This window comes from Artemia sp. Qi Xiang Cuo, chromosome 9, assembly GCF_049724085.1.
Source record: "Artemia sp. Qi Xiang Cuo chromosome 9, ASM4972408v1, whole genome shotgun sequence".
Taxonomy (NCBI): domain Eukaryota; kingdom Metazoa; phylum Arthropoda; class Branchiopoda; order Anostraca; family Artemiidae; genus Artemia; species Artemia sp. Qi Xiang Cuo.
Genome location: NC_142802.1, coordinates 45,137,569 through 45,154,423, shown reverse-complemented (window position 1 = coordinate 45,154,423; position 16,855 = coordinate 45,137,569). Strand labels below are relative to the sequence as shown.

The following is a 16,855-nucleotide window of genomic DNA, read 5'->3' as shown; positions in this document are numbered from 1 at the left end:
ATATACCAACCAACAAAGACAAATACTTGTACTTGCAAAACACAAGCCCAGACATGTAAACAAATAGAATCAGACATGCAAACAGAGAAAGACAGGCACTTTAGATATACAAAACAACAAAGACAGATACTTGGACTTGCAAAACACCAACCCTGACATGCAAACAAATAGAATCACACATGCAAACAGAGAAGGACAGGCACTTTAGATATACAAACCAACAAAGACAGATACTTGGGCTTGCAAAACACCAACCCAGACATGCAAATAAATAGAATCAGACATGCAGACAGAGAAAGATAGGAACTTTAGATATACACCCCAACAAATACAAATACTTGGACTTGCAAACTCCAACCCAGACAGGCAAACAAATAGAATCAGACATGCAAACAGAGAAAGACAGGCACTTTAGATCACAGTTCATATATTATCCAGTATGATCATTCTCTATCTCACCCATTATAAAAACCCGGACAGGGGTTTTTATGCAGGAACAGGCTAGACAAGCTAAGGCAGAAAGAAGTGGGAGGAGCTTTTTGGTCACGATGACCAGAAATGATCTGCGATAAGCTTACTGCTAATGCAGAAACAGGCTGAACAAGCTAAGGCAGAAAGAAGTGGGAGGAGCTTTTTGTTCACGATGACCAGAAATGATCTGCGATAAGCTTACTGTTATATTCTGTCTACTGTGCTTTAGATATACAAACCAACAAAGACAAATACTTGGACTTGCAAACACCAACCCAGACATGCAAACAGAGAAAGACAGGCACTTTAGATATACAAACCAACAAAGACAAATACTTGTACTTTGCAAACACCAACCCAGACATGCAAACAAATAGAATCAGACATGCAAACAGAGAAAGACAGACACTTTAGATATATAAACCATCAAAGACAAATATTTGGACTTGGCAAACACCAACCCAGACATCTAAACAAATACAATCAGACATGCAAACATAGAAAGACAGGCACTTTAGATATACAAACCAACAAAGAAAAATACTTGGACTTTCAAACACCAACCCAGAAATGCAAACAAATAGAATCAGACACACAAACAGAAAAAGACAGGCACTTTAGATATAAAAACAAACAAGGAAAAATACTTGTACTTGTAAACACCAACCCAGACATGCAAACAAATAGAATCAGACATGCAAACAGAGAAAGATAGGCACTTTAGATATACAAACCAACAAAGACAGATACTTGGACTTGCAAACACCAACCCAGACATGTAAGCAAATAGAATCAGACATGCAAACGGAGAAAAATATGCACTTTAGGTATACAAACCAAAAAAGACAAATGCTTTGACTTGCAAACACCAATCCTGAAATGAGCATAAATATAACTATACATACAAACCGAGAAAGACAAGCACTTTAGATACACAAACAAACAACGAAAGATACTATGACCCGCAAAACACACACCCTGCCATGTCAACAAATAGAATCAGACATGCAAACCGAGAAAGACAGGCACTTTAGATATAGAAACCAACAAAGACAAATACTTGGACTTGCAAACACCAACCCATACAATCATACAAATTAGCTTCATACATTCAAAAAGAGAAATACAGGAACATTAGATATACAAACCATAAGAGAAGAATGATTTGACTTGCACACACAAAACCACATATGCAAACAAATAGAATGAGACAAACAAACAGATAAAGACGGGCACTTTAGATCTACACAGAAACAAAGACAGATATTTGGACTTGAAAAGACAAGCCCACACATGCAAACAAATAGAATCAGACATGCAAACAGCGAAAGATAGGCACTTTATATATACAAACCAGCAAAGACAGATACTTGGACTTGCAAACACCAACCCAGACATGCAAACAAATAGAATCAGACATGCAAACAGAGAAAGACAGGCACTTTAGATATACAAACCGACAAAGACAAATTCTTTGACTTGCAAACATCAACCCAGACATGCAAACAAATAGAATCAGACATGCAAACAGAGAAGGACAGGCAGTTTAGATATACAAACCACCAAAGACAAATACTCTGACTTGCAAACACCAACCCAGACATGCAAACAAATAGAATCAGACATGCAAACAGAGAAAGACATGCACTTTAGATATACAAAGCATCAAAGACAGATACTTGGACTGACAAACACCAACCCAGAAATGCAAACAAATAGAATCATACATGCAAACAGAGAAAGATGGGTACTTTAGATATTCAAACCGACAAAGACAAATTCTTTGACTTGCAAACATCAACCCAGACATGCAAACAGAGAAAGACAGGCACTTTAGATATACAAACCACAACGACAAATACTTGGACTTGCAAACACCTACCCAGACATTCAAACAATTATATTCAGACTTGCAAACAGAGAAAGATAGGCACTTTAGATATACAAACCAACAAAGACAAATACTTGGACTTGCAAACACCAACCCAGACATGCAAACAAATAGAATCAGACATGCAAACAGAGAAAGACATGCACTTTAGATATACAAACCAACAAAGACAAATACTTGAACTTGCAAACACCAACCCAGACATGCAAACAAAAAAATATGGGGCCCGGTGGCCCTTTGGGGGACCGGGGGCCTTTGTGGGGCCAGGGGGGGTCCTTCGGGGTTGGGGTATGGGGGGTCGGGGCCCTTTGGGGTTGGGGTAGGGGACCTCACAACATTGATCAAATGGAACTTGTGTATTATAACGACCACAGAGTTTCACCCTAAATCCTCTTCTAATTCATTTTCTAAAACCATCTTCTAAAATGCTTCAAACGGTTTCGCCTAAATCATCTTCTAAAATGACTCAAACGGTTTGGTCCAAATAATCCCCTAAAAGTAATTTCTGCGTGTTCCTTGTGTTTTGTCATCCCTGCGCTGTCACATTTGAAATTCCTAGGAAACCATTTCCCGCGTTAATTTCTTCATCTCTAAGATGTTCCTAGCTACATTATTATGGTTTCGATAGAATATCAATTTATCTCTCTGACTTAAAGATCAGTGAAGCCGTATTTAAAAAAGGATTTTTCTATCTCTTTAGACTCCCGCATAATTCCAAGATAGCAAATGATGCCATTTCTAATTCCTGACGCTAAAGATCAATGAAGCCTTATTTAAAAATAGAATATTAATTTTTCTCTCTGACCTAAAGACCGTTTATTCCTCAGACCTAAGATCAAAGAAGCCATATTTGTTTCTTAATTCCCCTTTTGTAAATCAATAATTCCCTTCGATTATGTAAATCAAGTTCTCAGAAATTCTCTCCCCTTCTTGGATCGATAATCCTTGAATAAATTATAACCTGTCGGCGTTAGACTCAATTGTAGATGGCAGCACATGTGTTCTCGTGTGAGATATTATGCCCTTCCTACTAACCCGCCAGGGCCCGGAGGTAGGCGTTATGAGTACGGTAATGCTCTAGGGGCATATATACTTCTTATGGAAGGGATGCTCGTATAAACTTCGGAGAGGGCTCATTTGATTGGAAATTGAAAGTTCTTGTTCGCTATTTAAGAGTCAAAAGAGATCGGAGAGTAACTAGCCCCCCCTCCCCTCCTCCACGCCCTAAATGCATCAGGTAAAAATTTTGAGATAGAAATTTTGTTAAAAATAGTTCAAAGTTCTGATAACAAAAACTCCAGTGTGTACACAGCCCCCCAGGGCCCGGGGGTAGGTGTTGTAAGTTATGTTTTGGGGGTATATATGGCTGTTATGGAAGGGATGCTCGTATAACCTTCCTAGAGGGCTCATTTGATTAGAAATTGAAAGTTGTAATTCAATTTTAAGAATCAAAAGTGATTGGAGGGCAGCTGGCCTCCCCCCACACTCCATTTATTTTTTTCCTAGAGGCACTTCATATAGAAGGGGTCGTCGTATGAACTTCAATGGGGGCTCATTCGTTTGGAAATCGAGAGTTCTAGTGCCCTTTTTAAGAGTCAAAAGTAATGGGAGGGCAACAGCCCCCCTCCAAGCAATTTTCCCCCAAATGCATCTGATAAAAAATTTGAGTTAGCCATTTTGTTAAAAATAGTTCAAAGATCATATAACAAAAACTCCTTTACGTATGGCCATTTCATTAAAAATAGTTCAAACGTCAGATAAGAAACAATGCTGTGTCGACACCCCCCCCCCCCCCGGGCCCGGGGAAGAAGTTTTAAGTAATGATCTAGGGGCATTTATTGTTCTTATGGAAGGTATGCTCGTATAAACTTCGAAGGACTAATATGATTGGACCCTGAAAGTTTTCTTTCACTTTTTAAGAGTCAAGAGAGATCAGAGGGCCACTAGCCCCCCTCTCCACGCCCTATTATCCTTAATCCCATCTGATAAGAACTTTGATAGAGCCATTTTTTTCAAAATAGTTCAAAGGTCAGATAACAAAAACTCCGGTGTCGACACAACGCCCCAGTGCTCAGGGAGCAGGCATTGTAAGCTATGTCCTGGGGCCGTATGTGGTTCTTATGAAAGGGATGGTCGTATACATTTCACAGAGGGTATATTTGAATGGAAATTAAGTTGTAGTTCATTTTCTCAGGGTAAAAACAGATTAGAGGGTAACTTGCCCCTCTTGCCCACAATGCCTTTGGATTCATCGGGTGGATAAACCTCTCTGATAAAAATTTGAAGTAACCGTTTTGTAAAAAATATTTCAGAGTTCAGATTTTATAACTCTGAGCCTGACACAACCCCCCAGAGATTGGATACATGCGTTACAAGTTATGCTGTGGGGGAATATATGGCTCTTATAGAAGGTATGCTCATTTAAGCTTCAGAGAGGGTTCATTTGATTGAAAATAGAAAGTTCTAGTTCACTTTCAAAGACTCAAAAGAGACCAAAGCTTAATTAGTCCCCACACGCCCTTTTCCCCCAGACCCATCCGATAAAAATTTTGAGATAGCCATTTTGTTAAAAATAGTTCAAACATCAGATAATAAAAACTCCGAGGTTGACAGAAACCCATTTTTCCATTGTGATATTGTTACTTTGTTACCAGTTTTGATACTTCAATGAATATTTGATTTTTTTTTTTTTTAAGTCTGATTTTGAAATAGGGAATTTTTAAAAACTTAAAATTTTTTGCAATCAAAAACGAACATAAATTAATTTTAAAAAAAAATTCCGAAAAATAAGTTTTTCAATGAAAAGTAAAGAACATTTTAAAATTAAGCTCAGCAGATACAAATACCTTTTAAAATTCAAACTCAAAACGACCAGAAATTACTAAAGAATAAATGAAACCCAAAACGAACACAAATTAAATAAACAGTCATAGCAAAAACATACAACAAGTAATAATATAAATGAATAAATAGATATGAAAGCGAGTAATGCTTAGATTGAATATGAAAATCAAGCTTAAAACGAAAAAAACTATTTTCCTATTGAAGAATAGATGAAACTTAAAACGAACAGAAATTGATTAAACAATCAATGCAAACAAACATACAATAGATATTAATGTAAATTAATAAATAAATCTTAAGACGAGTGAAACTTAAATTGAATATGCAAATCAAGTTTGAAACGAACAAAAATCACTATAAACAAGAGTTTGGGTATGACCTCCTTTTCTCACTTAAAAAATCTAAAACCTACTGCGTCATTGGCGCTTTACTGAAAACTATATGCGTCTTGAACATTCTTGACGCATATAGTTTTAAGTGATGTGGGGGGGGGATGTCATCCTCAAAGACATAATTTTTGGACCTTTTAACTACATTGAACGATATGGCTATCTCAAAATTTTGACAGGATTTGTTTGGGGAAATGGTGACCGTGGGAGGGGGGTTAGGTGCCCTCCAACCACTTCCGACTATTAGAAGGGGCACAATTCCCTTCAATTTTTATTCGAATGAGCCTTTTTCGAAGTTTTTACTTCAACAAATGGCCACCTCAAAATTTCTATCAGATGAATTTCAGGAAAATACGAGGTATGGGGGGTATCCCCCCTCCGATCACTCTGAATCTTGAAAGAAGCACTAAAACTTCTAATTGCCAATTCAATGAGCCCCCTGTGAAGTTTATACGATCACCCTTTCTATGTAAACCTTATATGCCCCCAGGGCATCTTGCCCTGAGGGCTGTGGGGGGAGGGGGTTGATCCTCAGAGACATTATTTCCAGTTCTTTCAATTACGTTGAACAAAATGGCTATTTCAAAATTTTGATTGAATGTGTTTGGGGAAATGGTGGGCCTGGTAGGGGGGTGAGTTGCCCTCCAAACACTTTCGACTATTAAAAAGAGCACTAGCCCTTTCAATTTCCAATTGAATGAGCCCTTTTCGAAGTTTCTATGAAAAGTCCTTCGATACGAAGTGCTCTGTTTCAAGACCAAAAAATAATACATTGTGCCCACATCGCTCTTTACTTGGGCAGCACTATTGCTCTGCCTATGATACGTGACTTTTCACTGACGAATGTGCCACAATGTGGCACTACTTCCTCTGCAATTGGAAGTTCAATATATAGTTTTCTCATGCTCTTCAATCGATTGACATTCAAAAAATTTTCAATTGATAGCAACTTGGTTCTCTTTGGGGGAAACTCATGTTTTTTCAGGATGAAACTTTTCTCAGGCTCGATGTTTAAGAAAGACTTAAAGTGCCAATAATAAAGGCGTCGACCAAAATTATACATGGGAACCAAGAAAGATTAGACAACAACAAAACTCATTTAATTTTTATCTGAAGGCTGAATGAGGCCTAAAAAATTAGGCCACTTAAACATGCTCTGTTTGGCAACTTATCCCCCCCTCCTCCCCTACAAAAAGACCTACCACCTCTCTTTAATAATACATCAATGTATTATCGTCAAACAATATAAATATTGTTTGCATATTGTGTACAGTATATATAATAAAGTTATATTTAATTTGTATACGTAGTTTGACGGCTCTTGGCTTTTGAGCCGAAATATTTTTCGGAACAAATTTCACACTCTTAGGTAAATTCCCTGTTGTTGTACTTGCTATTGTTTTCATCCATGATCATTTCTTCGCAAAAAATACACAATTCCAAGCATTTGCAGATGAGAGCCATAATTCTCTACGGTAGAGTTCTCTGATTGTTTTGCTGTTAGGGAGTGGGGCAGATGCTTCAAACGATGCATTTTAATGCCAAAACATCCCAACTTTCATTGAGCCTTACAGAATTAGTTCTAAGGAAGGGGCGGGGTGCAGGTAGAAATTGATATTTAATCCCTCTTGATTTCTAGGAATATTTCTGGCCTACGGTGTTATTTTGAAAGTAAAGAGTAACCTGATACCCAGAATTGAGCAGAATTTATTCCGTATGGGTGGGGGGCTACCCGTTCCTCATCCTCACCTCCGCGTCATGGTTGTAGAAGCTTCGGAGGATGCTCATTGGACCAGAAATTGAGAGTTCTAGTCCTTTTTTTATAAGTCGAAAGTGATTGGAGACCAACCAGCCCCTGTCCTAAAACTGTTTTTGATATCTACTCCTTTTGTTACCCCTGAGGACATCTGGTCGCTTGAGGTACCTATTTTGTTCTTTCTCTTTGGCTTCTCAATCTTGAGTGTGGGGAAATTTTCTACGGGGGGGGGGGCTAGCTTCTGGTTCTGCTTTGGGTCGTTGAAAATCTATTGAACATTTTCAGGTATGATTATGACGTCCTGATTCAGAATTCGTCGTACTGTCTTGTTCCTCGTGGTCGTAGACTTGGGTCATTTCGATTTGTTGAAGTTATTCAGTTTGGTTGCATTCCTGTGATATTATCCAATGGTTGGAAACTGCCATTTTTTGAAGTTATTGACTGGACCAAAGCTGCCATCACTGGTGACGAAAGACTGTTATTTCAAGTAATTTTTCTTGATATCGCATTGTAGCTTGTTATTTTCATGATTAACCAGTGACATGTAGATAGTTTTTATCATACCTTTGAGCAACTATATTGTGCGTATTTTCAAATTGCGCTACCATAAAAAGCAGGATTTTCTCCGGAAGGCAAAACTGAAAGGTAAAAAAAAGATACTTCAAGTGCGTACTGTAAGGAAGAAGTGACATCATGGGAAAGTCTATCACAAAAATATTCGATCGAGACAGAGTAGAAATAATCATTTTCCCGTTGTCTTTTTCTTTTTCTCTTATTATTAATTTAGTCCCTTAATTTAGAAAAAAGGAAACGTAGGTGAAAAATTAGCGAAAAATAAGCTAAAACAATTGGCACCAAGGAGCTTAAGGTATATGTTCCCTTTGAAACAAGTGATTTTGCGACTAGCTTAATGCTATAAGTTATACCATAAGGACAAAAAATTTACGTCATTGAATTCATATGTGTCAATGTGTCATATCTATCCGCTCACCTAGCCAGAATTTTGATATTACGGTACTTGCACTTTTCTTAGAAAAGGATCTAAACTTTCTCCAAAAATAGGAAAATTGTCCTTCTTTTATCATTCTTCATCCAATTTCCAAGGTATTTTTTATCTAAAAAATCTTCTAAATCAAAGTTCGAAAATATAATTTGGTAGGTTGATAAGACTGAATCTCAGCTATAGAATTATAGTAAAATTTTAGTCCTTCGTTGGTATACGAGAGCAGAAAAATAATACCAAAACCTTCACAGGGAACATAAACCTTAAGAAGGTGTAGCTTTTCTTTGAAGGTATAGTTGTCTTTAACTGAACCAATTTAACTGAAACCCCGTGAAAATCAACCTCCGTTTAACTCAACACTCGTTTAAATTAACTACCACTTAACAAAACTCCCATGCAACTGAGCCTATTTGACCGAACCCTCGTGCAACTCGTTCCTCATGTGACTCAACTCCGTTTAACCCAACCCTGTTCAAATCAAACCCATTAAGCCCAATCCGTCTCAAATCAACAACATAACTAGAAAATTTAATTCAGCTCGTTTTGTTGGAACTGATAGAAGTTGACTCGAATCAAGTGGTCTTTATTTATTGGTTAATTCTTATGTAAGTTTTTTTTATGTTGCTTGAATGCTAAACTAATCCCCCCCCCTCAAAATAACAAAAATGTATCCTTCGGTCTTACATATTTGAAATTAGCAAAAATTTTCATGCCCAGGGCCCGAACACGCTCGAAGCTCAGGGTTGAAGTACTGGTACAGAGAAAACCACGACCCATAGTAGCCAAAAGCTTAAAACCACTTTAAAAAAAAACTGCAAGACAAATTTGCCCTTAAGCCTGATTCAGGAATGATAGCTATTATTTAGATTCGTTTTAATAGTATGGTTCATTGCGGAAACAAATTTATGGGATTTTTGACAAATAGCTGGAAACACTGATAAGTCTGTTTTTTTTTCTCTTTTTTTTATTTCCCCAGTAGGCTACTAATAGGGCGCTCGTAGAGAGCCCTCTTCATCATTGTAGAGAGCTGTTCAAGGTTATTTGAAAGACAATACTCACATTTACGCGCTTTTTGTAATTGCATCCTGAAAGCATAAAATGCCTTATGGCACCAAAATGCGATTTTAGTGTCATTTCTGGAATGTAAAGGCTTGAAACCATAAAACGTTTACCAATGAAATCTCCATAATCAAAAACCCTTAAACTGTTGTTTTTCTCAGTCTCATTTTTGCAAGTCGAAAATAAAAAAAAAGGTTTTGAAAAAAAATACCAACTGAAAAAGTCCTTCAAATACAAAGCTGATTCGTTGATAATTCTATTTATTTTCACCTGAACACTAAAATTAATTACGAAGCAAATTCTTAGAAATTTTGAAGAAGAGCTTGATACCAGGACGTGTTTTCCCTTTCATTTTTCTTCTCGAGCACTAGCGGGTCGCTAGAACATCGTGGATGTGGGGGGGGGGGGGGTGGTTAACCACTCGAGGCTCTCGGAATTAAGGTTTTGTCCCCCCCCCCCCCAATAAAGGCGTACACTAACTGGTCATCGGTTTCGACGTTACGTAGCATACTTCACCCGAAAGTTCCAAATAAAAATAATTCGCTATTCAAAACTGCTTCTAAGTATAATAATCACTACCGTCGCGATATTCTTTCAAAATCTTTTTTGCGGCAGAATTTTAAAGCCTGTAAAACTTTGAATTCTACCGTATTACCTATCAATTTTTTTAATTCTTTTTTGCTATAGTATTGTGCATTCCTAGACTAAAGACTACATCCTATTAAAATTTAAGCCCCACTAGAGAAAGAGCTGTTTCAAATTTTGGAGCCCTGGTCCAACTTCAATGGCCCTCCCTTCTCCCCATTTAAACATTTTAAAGCAAGCTAATTATAGTATTTCATGAGCGACCGAAGGGAGAAATAAATTTTGAGCTTCTATTCAGCGTTATTTCAAACTTGTTCTTATGCCTTGGATAAGGCATAAAAGGCTTGATTAAATGGGGGTTGAGTCACATGAGGGTTGAGTTAGACGGGGATTGATCTACATGGGGTTGTGGTGTATGGGATTTGAGTTAAATAGGGTTCAGTTATTATATTCAGGTCTTCGGAAGGCATGGGGGTCAGCCTTATTCATGTTAATTTTTTTCATTTTGAGTTTACTCGGTTATTTAATGTAATTTCTGTTCGTTTTGGGTTTCATTTATTTATTAGTGGTGATTTATGGTAGTTTTACGCTTGGAAGATTATTTGACTTTATCTCTGCTCATTTTGAGTTTAATGAGCTCTTTACTTTTTTTTGAGAAACTTGTTTTGTAGAAAAGTTTTTTTTTTAATTAATTTCTGTTCGTTTTTTTATTGACATAGTCATTTTCGTGAAAAAAAACCGTATTTTCTTTTTTTTTTATTTGAGAATTCATAGTTTGGCTCACTTTTCACACTTAAAAAGGGCAATAGAACTTCCGACTTCCAGTCAAATAAGCCACATCCTACCCGAAGTTTATACGACCACCCGCTCCGTAAAAACCAAGTATGCCCCGGGACATAACTTACAACTATTGCCCCTGGGCTCTGGGGGTTGTGTCCACCCTTAAGGCATTGTTATTTGCTCTTTTTGTGTGAACAGAATGCCTATCTCACAATTTCGATCTTATACGGTTGGGGAAAAGAGGGTGTCAGGAAATGGGAGGAGGAGCTAATCGCCCTCCGTCACTTTTAACAAGGGAACTTTTCCTAAAAGTTAAATTGTTAACTATAACTTAACAATTTAGTCAAATGACCCGCCTCTAAAGTCTACACGACCACCCCTTCCATAAATTCCTTATTTGCCCCCGGGGCATAACTTACAACCCTTACCCCTAGATTCTGGTGCGTTTTGTCAACCCTGAAGGCCTTGTTATGTGATCTTTGGACTACTTTTTTGAAAAAATGTCTCAAATTTCTATCGAATGCATTTGGAGAAAATAAGACTTAAGGGGGGGGCTAGTTGCCCTCTGATCATTTTGGCTCTTAAAAAGGGCACTAGGACTTCTGATTTTCAGTCGAATGACCCCCCTCCAAATTTTATACGACCACCCTTTCCATAAGAACATTAACTACCCCTCAGGGCATAACTTACAATCCTTGCCCTGAGGGCTTAGGGGGGGGGGGGTCGTCATCTTCAAATGTATAATTACTGGACCTTTCAACCATGCTGAACATAATAGCTGTCTCAAAATTGTTATTGGATATGCTTGGGGAAATGATGGGCGTGGGGGGCTGGTTGCCCTCCAATCACCTTCGACTGTTAAAAAGGCCACTAGAACTCGCAATTTTAAATCGAATGAGCCCGTTTTGAAGAGTCTACGACAACTCCTTCTATATGAAGTGCCCTATTCTAGAAAAAAATAATAATAAATTAATAATACATTATCCCCACATCGCTCTTTACTTAGGCAGCGCTATTGCATTGTCTATGATTTTATAAACTTCAAGCGAATCAATTTAGTTAAATGAAGCTTTAAAATGAATGTGAGAAACATTTATTTAGGCTTAGTCTAATTAGGCTTAGTCATGACGGTCCTAAGTCCGTAAAATGAGAAGGGTTGGGCGATGGGCTTGCGACCCCGTAAAATTTCAAATTGCAAAAGAAACATCGATGATAGCCTCGGATACTCCACTACACCATTTGACGACAACCTCAGCACGCCCACGAACACGATTTATGACAGCAAAAACTAATACGAAATTTGGATTTTGGAATGTAAGGACACTAAACCAGCTGACAAAACCTGAACAAGTACTCAGAGCGATGAAGAAGTACAAGCTAGATCTCCTTGCTCTAAGCGAAGTCAGGTGGATTGGATCTGGACATGAACAACTAGGAGAGGGTTACTCACTAATTTACAGCGGAAATGAATCACGGCACCAGGCTGCAGTTGGGATAATGCTGTCTGACCAGGCCGGTAAAGCAATTGTTGAATGGAAGCCAGTCAGGGACAGGTGATTACTTGCAAGATTTGTAACCACTCGTCTGAAAATCTCAATAATTGCATGCTATGGTCCTACGAATGATACTGACGATACTGATAAGGAGTCATTTTACCAAGTTCTTCAGTCATTGACATCAGAAGTACCATCACATGACCTTCTTTGTGTGGTTGGGGACTTCAATGCAAAGGTGGGAGTAGAAAGAGACTACTGTCCACAAGTCCTAGGGAGACATGGTCTTGGTGAAATGAATGAAAACGGAGCCCTCCTGCTAGATTATGCTCTGAGTAATGATCTTATGGTCAGCACAACTCAGTTTGAACATAAAACCATCCACAAACAGTCATGGATCTCGCCAGACGGCAGGACGAAGAACCAAATAGATCATTTCCTAATCTCAAGGAGATGGCGGACAAGTCTTCTTGACGTACGTGGCTTCAGAGGGGCAGATGCCCAGTCAGACCACATCCTGATGGTAGCAAAATTGAAAGTCAAACTGAAAGTGCCCAAAAACACAAAGTCGAATTCTACGAAGCTTTATGATGTGGATAAGTTACATGTTTGAGAAACCCGAAGAAAATTTTGTTTTGAGTTGAAGAACTCATTCGTTCCGCTTGAAATAGAAAACGACACAGATAGTCCGGAAACAGCATGGCAAAAAATGAAGACAATTTACAATCAAGTTGCTAGGGATGTGCTCGGGTATAAGAAGAAACCGAAGGAAAAATGGATATCACAGGAAACTTGGAAACTAATCGACGAATGCAATGACTCGAGACAGCAAATTTTCTCTGCCAGTGGCGACAGAACTTCGGTCTTCGTAAATGTCCTATATAGAATGAAGGACAAAGAAATCAAGAAGTCGACAAAAGCTGACAAGCGGAGGCGTGTAGAAGAGAAGGCTAGACTAGCAGAGGAAGCAGCTAGAAAAGGAGACTCCAAAGCAGTTTACAGGCTCACAAATGAAATGCTAGGAAAGCTTCCCAGCAGATCCAGCCAAATCAAAGATGAGAGCGAAAATGTTCTCACCGAAACTGAGAAAATTGACGAGAGATGGGTATCCCACTTCGAAAAGGTTTTAAATAGACCGAGACCAACTGACCGAGAAAGCATCCCTTCTATGCTCTTTCTTAACCTTAAGATTGACGAAAATCCCCCAAAATCTGCAGAAAAACCTGTTGCAGTGAAAAAACTCAAGAATGGAAGATCACCTGGGGAAGACTGCATAACTTCGGAAATTATCGAGGCATCAATGAGGACATGCCTCTCAGTGTGGATAACACTGACTGCAACAGTTTGGCAATCCGAAAAGGTCTCTGACAACTAGACCAAAGGGATAATTGTTAAGATATTTAAGAAAAGGGATTGACTTACCTTCTATAACTGGCGAGGTATAAACCTAATATCAGTACCAAGTAAGGTTGTAGCGCTTGTAATACTCGAACACTTAATCCGTATCTGAGAGAAGAGCAACATGGCTTTCGGACAGGTAGATCTTGTTCAGATCTCATATTCGCGCTCAGGACTCTGATAGAAGAATCAAATGAGTGGTCCAACAAAGGTTACATGCTCTTCATTGATTTTGAAAAGGCCTTCGATTCCGTGGACCGTGACATACTCTGGGAAATTCTACAGTATTATGGTGTTCCCAAGAAAATAATAAATTTCATCATGGCCTTTTATGAAAATACGGAATGTTGCATAAAGACAGAGAATGGAACAACTAGCTACTTCAAAATTATGTCAGGAGTGCGACAGAGATGCTTTTTATCACCCTTTTTATTTGTTATTTTAAAGGACTATGTTTTAAGACAAGCGGCTGGGTTTGTAATAACAGTCGTAAATAAAATCCTTTTAAACCTCGACTTAGTAGATGTTGTGGCACTTCTGGAAATGACAAAGCAGCGACTCCAGGAGCTCCTTAATAAAGTGAGCGTTAAAGCGGAGAAAGTGGGCCTAACCATCAACATAGACAAGACTAAATCAATGGCAACATCAGGCTCGCCAGTCGATCTTCTGCACAAAAATCGAACAAGTCCATGAATTTAAATACCTTGGAAGCTGGGTCAATTACACAGGAAAAGTGCAAAATGAGGTCAAGAGAAGAATTGGCATGGCAAACGCGGCTTTCAACAAACTTAAGCCAGCATTGAAATCAAAGAAGTACTCGCTTGCACTAAAGCTGCGACTTCTTAATAGCAACGTTTTGTGCGTGCTATTGTATGCCACTGATTTCTGGAAACCAAACGTTAGGACAGAGAAAAGACTCATAGCTTTCAAAAATATATGCATGAGACGTATGCTGAATTTCGGTTGGCTTCAAAGAGTCAGCATCCTCGTGGTCTGCAGAAAAACTGGCCAGCCGTTTATCACTAAAGTGATTAAGAAGAAGAAATGCAGCCATCTTGGCCACGTACTTTGGATGGAAGGACTTAAGAATCCTAAGCCAGGTTCAACAATAGCAGCCGTATGGGTGTTGAAAGAGGGGAAGACTGAAAAACACGCTCTTCCGCACGTATGATCATGATCTACGCAGTGCTCACACATCACTACAACCCCAGTGGGAGGATGTACTTGCCGCAGCACCAATACATAGTGTTTACCGAGACTTCGTCGATGGCCTATGCGCCCCAGATGGCTCAGGAGGACCTAAGTTCTAAGTAAGTATTAGGCCTAGTCTTTCTTCAGGCTTAGTCTAAATGAAGGAAGAGGAGATATTATTTCCACCTTCCCTCTCCCCTCCAACCGTATACTGAATAAGTCTTGAAGGTTCAATGAAAGTTACACTATTTGGGCTTTGAAATGCACTCTTTGAGGCATCTTGCATTTCCCACCTACATAATGACACCGCCTTCACAACAACCCACTGCCACTCCTTCGTAATAGCTTTATGTGCATTTATGCATCAGTGGACTTACTTTTATAAAAAAAATCAAGTGAATCAACTTAGTAAAAAGAATCATTAATATAAATCTCAGTACTGAATATTTATCTTGTATGGACGACTTCGCTTTTCAGGATAAAATGTGCAACCTTACGGCCTCACTTCCTCTGCGACTGAGAACCTCAATTTATAGTTTTTAGACGCTTTGAATTCGATTAGTTATCTCAGAATTTTTAATCAACAGCAACTTGGTCCTATTTGGGAAAAAATCGTAGTTTGATGCCACAAAATGGTAGAAAACGTAATGTTCCCGTGGCATTATCTTTTTGGCCACTTGAAAAGGGTAGTAAAGCTTTTAATTTCCGTTCGAATACGACTTCCCCCGATTTTTAACGATTGGTTCGATATGATCACCCTGGAGAAAAAGAACAAATAAATAAGTAAAAAATAAACAGTCATTTGTTATCTTTCTTCTGGGAAAAATGCAAAATTCTGAATTTTTGTTGATGGGAGCTTAAAACCTCTACAATTATGTTCCCTCATATATTGAATATGATGGTGTGATTTCATCAAAATCATTTGACTTGTTGGGGGTGCTTCCTCCTTATTTTGAAAATCAGGCAATTTTCAGGCTCATAGATTTTGATGAGTAATTTTTACCTTAATCTATTTTATATATTTGAAACCAGCATAAAAAGCCTAATCTATTGATGCGTTAATTGCTATCAAAATTCATTTCTAAGTTTTGGTTACTATTAGCCCGATTCACTCCTTACTTATTGTTCGTTACCATGAACTTTTGGATATTTGGAAGCTTATTAGTGTTGGTACAAGCTTTTCAAACCTATCTCTTGCAGTTTTAATTTTCTGCTTTTGAAACAGAAGAGTGGCGTTAAAATCAAGCCCGTTGATGTGATTTTTTTTTTTTTTTAAACAAAACGGCTCATGGGAAGAAGATACAGGAAAATCGCAAAAATATTCACACAGAAACGCTTCACTGCAGCCGGTGAAGCACAAAAAATATTGTGACATATTTAAACAGCCAGTGCATAGGAATAGACTAAATCAAGTTGTAGAAGACGAGAAAAATCTTCAAAGGGCTAACTTGTAACTTGTATTAGGCCAGCTATTTCTAATTAAAAATTTCATTCTTATCTTCTATGTTCATTCCCGTAGAAATATCTCCCCAGGCAGGGTCCAGGATTTTTTTTTTGGGGGGGGGGGAGCTTACAAAAAAAAACTTCACAAAACGCATCAGAAACTTGTTTATATTCATTTTGTTACGTTTTTACGAGTCGGACAAACATTTGGGGGGAAGGCCATATCCCTTCCTAGATATGGCCTTGCCTCCAAGTCTTGAAGATTAAAATCCGGGATTAAAAGAATATGAGCATCATGTCATTTGCTAAATATCAATGGACAAATTTTGATAAATATGATTAGTTTCTTATTTACTTGCTATTTATGGTTCTAAAAACCTTTCACTTCAGAACCATTTATGCGATTTTAAACGGCACAAAAGAAATATTTCGACGCAGCTGTTGTACCGTTTCGACGCATAAACTTGCAGCAAAAAAAACGAAGTAAATTTGATGAATCCCTCAAAAACGGCCGTTTTTGCGTGAAATGGCATCAGTGAGAACCCAGTGACA

The 16,855-nt window shown here is 38.2% G+C and overlaps 1 protein-coding gene across 5 annotated transcripts in view; it reads left to right on the top strand.

Annotated features, from left to right (window-relative positions):
* The window catches only part of LOC148948702 (exostosin-1-like), a 136,952-nt gene that overhangs the window by 89,383 nt on the left and 30,714 nt on the right, over positions 1-16,855 (top strand). For all 5 annotated transcript variants that reach the window (XM_089094612.1, XM_089094615.1, XM_089094611.1 and 2 more), the window contains exon 4: positions 7,637-7,838. In XM_089094612.1, the coding sequence (XP_088950738.1) occupies positions 7,637-7,838 (202 nt within the window). The remainder of the gene's footprint in view (positions 1-7,636; positions 7,839-16,855) is intronic.